This window comes from Trypanosoma conorhini (assembly GCF_003719485.1).
Source record: "Trypanosoma conorhini strain 025E chromosome Unknown Tco_14.4_contig_00029, whole genome shotgun sequence".
In the NCBI taxonomy this organism is placed as follows: domain Eukaryota; phylum Euglenozoa; class Kinetoplastea; order Trypanosomatida; family Trypanosomatidae; genus Trypanosoma; species Trypanosoma conorhini.
The window spans coordinates 40,872-43,913 of record NW_021704114.1 but is presented as its reverse complement, the minus strand read 5'-3'; the positions used below and the strand labels follow the sequence as shown (position 1 = coordinate 43,913).

The 3,042-nt window shown below is 51.7% G+C and overlaps 4 protein-coding genes across 4 annotated transcripts in view; all 4 read left to right on the top strand.

Annotated features, from left to right (window-relative positions):
- Positions 1-73, top strand: part of Tco025E_01021 (glycerol uptake protein) — a gene marked incomplete at both ends in the record, with an annotated part of 1,359 nt that extends 1,286 nt beyond the window's left edge. Inside the window, one exon of the mRNA XM_029367959.1 lies at positions 1-73. This exon is cut by the window's left edge and continues 1,286 nt beyond it. Coding sequence (XP_029231992.1) covers positions 1-73 — 73 coding nt within the window.
- Positions 74-115: 42 nt separating this feature from the next.
- Positions 116-541, top strand: Tco025E_01020 (glycerol uptake protein; the record flags this gene model as incomplete). Its single annotated transcript, XM_029367958.1, has 1 exon — positions 116-541. The coding sequence occupies one exon, from the start codon at positions 116-118 to the stop codon at positions 539-541; it is 426 nt and encodes a 141-aa protein (XP_029231991.1).
- Positions 542-765: 224 nt separating this feature from the next.
- Positions 766-1,176, top strand: Tco025E_01019 (uncharacterized protein; the record flags this gene model as incomplete). Its single annotated transcript, XM_029367957.1, has 1 exon — positions 766-1,176. One exon carries the CDS (start codon positions 766-768, stop codon positions 1,174-1,176), a length of 411 nt encoding a protein of 136 aa, XP_029231990.1.
- Positions 1,177-1,667: 491 nt separating this feature from the next.
- Positions 1,668-3,042, top strand: part of Tco025E_01018 (glycerol uptake protein) — a gene marked incomplete at both ends in the record, with an annotated part of 1,428 nt that continues 53 nt past the window's right edge. Inside the window, one exon of the mRNA XM_029367956.1 lies at positions 1,668-3,042. This exon is cut by the window's right edge and continues 53 nt beyond it. Coding sequence (XP_029231989.1) covers positions 1,668-3,042 — 1,375 coding nt within the window.

Genomic DNA, 3,042 nt, shown 5'->3' with positions numbered 1-3,042 from the left:
CGCTACATGTACATACCCATGGGCGGAAACAAGAAGAAACATCTCAACATCTTCCCCATCTTCTTCTTCATAGCCATTTTGGCACGACATTGAGCTTCACCTGTTGAAGTGGGCGATGTGTGTCCTGACCATGTTCGTACTGGAGCTTTCTGTTGGTTTTATATGGTCCTCCCCACGATGTGCCCGGTTGCGTTGTTCTAGGTACCAGCGTCTTATTCGCTCTTTTGGTGGGTTATTTACTGTTTTTGGCTTAATTGTCGCAAATCTAATTGGATTCTCTTCTGGGGCGAATGCGGTGAATGGGCGCCCGATGGATCGAGTCACCACCGAAGATTTGTGGTCGGTTGGTCCCGTGTTTGTCTTGACGCTGTTTTTGTTTTTGTACTGTGCGGCGGCGTTGTGCGCTGGAAGGTCAATGGGAGTTCCGGCGACTGTGGGGGCCCCAACGACTGCCGTTTTTGTGAGCGGCTGGCGAGGACCGGTTATTATAAAACACTTTTTGAATTCATTTGCTTGTTTCCTCCGTGTAAGTGGCTCATAACTCTTTTCTTCACTGGAGGGATGCCGGGCGCCCCCTTGAAGGAAACTGTTGTCTCCCAGTCTTGCCCCTTCCCTCTCTGCAGGCACCGAAGGCACACCACCTCAGCCAGGCGCATAGTTGCTCCCTTTTTTCCCTTTCATTTTTGCCGTTTTTTTTTGTTTGATTTTCTGTCATTCGCCGCGGTGAGGAGAGTTTTCGTCGCGTATCGCTGTAGTCTCTACCGCATGTTTGGCCGCCGCGTCTTTGCCAGCGCTGGCGTGCCGCGCCACATGTGGTCCTCCCTTCACATTCAAAACAGGCGGCAGGCGCAACGTGTACTTCCGTCCCTTGCACCGCTGGCGTCGTTGGGGAAGAGTGGGGCGATGTTGAAACCATCTTTGTTGCCCACCACACTTGCACAGACCGGCGTCCTTGCGGAAGTGTTGCCCAGCGAGGAGGGTCTGCTGTCGCACTGTATCTCCGGGATGCCCTTCTTTATGGCCGTGCTTTCCCATACGCACAACTTTATATCGCCATGTTTAGCTAGGAAGTTCTTTGCTCTGCCGTCAGTGCGTGGGGCACCGGACGATGGGAGCGTCGCGGCAAGGAAGGCCTTGCAGGTGCTGGACGGGGAGGAAGGGGGTGGGGGGTGCTAAGTAATACTGCAACTATTTCTCTCTTTCTCCGTTGTTTACCGTGCTTTCACACACATACACTCATCCCTAAGCGCTCTTGCGGTCTAAAGGGCCGGTGTACTCATCGGTGTTCCGACGTCCTGTACCGCATGCCGCGTGAAGTGCAGCGAGGAAAAAAAAAGCAACAACAACAAGAATGAAGGAAATGAATTACTCGCTCATTTCTGTGGGTTGACTTTTTTTTTTCGTCTCTTTGGTGATTAGGTATTTTTCGTCCACTTTTATTGTTATTGAATTAAAGCACAGGGGATGGGTAGGAAATTTGCGTAGGGAATGTGCGAGTGGTGTACGACAGTCGTTTTTTGTTTTGTTTTATTTTATTATTGCGCATTATTTTGCTTCTCTTTTTCTATTTTGTACTTGTAGTGGCGTATACAACAGTGCACACAGAGTCCCAGCGTTTCCATTCTGGGCGTGCGGGGGTTTCTTGGAAAGTTAAGTAGTGGAGTCAAATGAACGGTAGCACGACGAATCAGGCTTCTGTGCAACGTGAGGAAGCAAGATTTTATTTGCCCACCGTGGTGAATATGAGAAGAGAGATGCCGGCGACTGATTCCAAGGAGAGCTCAAATCAAGACAGTTCTACTCTCGTGAAATCCCGCAGTTGTGTAGAGTATGTTTTGTATACAGTTTATGCGGTAGGTACCATTTCTTACGGCTTTAGTGTCTTGTCGGGGGCCTCGCGGGAACATGCTCCGGAGCTTGGCCTTCAACCACCGCGCTGGGAATGGCTGTCGCATCCACCTTTCAATTCTGTTGGTTATAATCATCGGGGTGACGGTCAGTGGTTAGTCTTGGACCGCTGGCTGTGGCTTCTGATTCCGTTCTACGGCTGCTTTGCGATGGTGTCTCGTGTCGTTCGACGGGCGTTTCGTGGGACGAGAGAAGTCTATGCTCTCCAGTTGTACCAAGGCATTGTGGGTGTCATTTTCATTGCGTTTCTCCATGGGCCGGCATTTTGCTTCCCAGTCTTCCTCGTATTAATGAACTACGTCTTCGTCGCCGTCTTCGTGCGGTACGGGGTATCCTACCGAGTGTTCATGGCAGTCATGTGGTTGTCGCAGCTGGCAATGTTGTTCGCCGTCAGCTTATGCGGCGAACACATGACGTCGCAGTTTGCATCCGCATCGCAATTAAAGTGGCGGACCAAGTTCCGTTGGACCGTCGTCTTTAACATGTACACCCTCCGCATGATTGCGTTTAACATGGATATGTACGAGGCGTTCCATGATGGCCCAGCCCAGCAAGAAAGGGCGGCGCGGAAGCATGACCTGAATTGCCTGGAGTGTGCGCAGATGCGGGAGGCCAACCGCGGCGAGGGCGCTTCGGCCACACGGTGCTACAGGTTCCGTACGGAGAGTCCTCGCCACCCATGTGAGTACCATGTGCTGAGCTACATTGCATACATGTTGTATGTCCCACTGTACGTGGCGGGTCCCATGTCCTCCTTCAACGCCTTTGTGTCACACTGCCACGACGCTACTCTTGCCGTGCCGCGACGGCAGGTGCTTCTTTACGCCCTGCGGACTTTCAACTTGTACCTGACGCTTGTCTTTATGCTTCATTTTGTTTTTGTTAATGCCTTTCGTGTGCACCCGGAAGTGTTTTTTCAGCTGAGCCTTGGCGAGCGGGCGTTCCTCTTATACTACTCCTTGGCCTTTCTCTGGCTGAAATTCAGTCTGATATGGAAGCTCAACCGTCTGACGGCACTCTTGGACGGCTTTGACGTGCCGGAGGACATGCGTCGGTGCTTTAGTAACACCGTGAGCATCCGAGACTTTTGGAGGGATTGGCACGCCTCCTTCAATTTGTGGATTGTGCGCTACA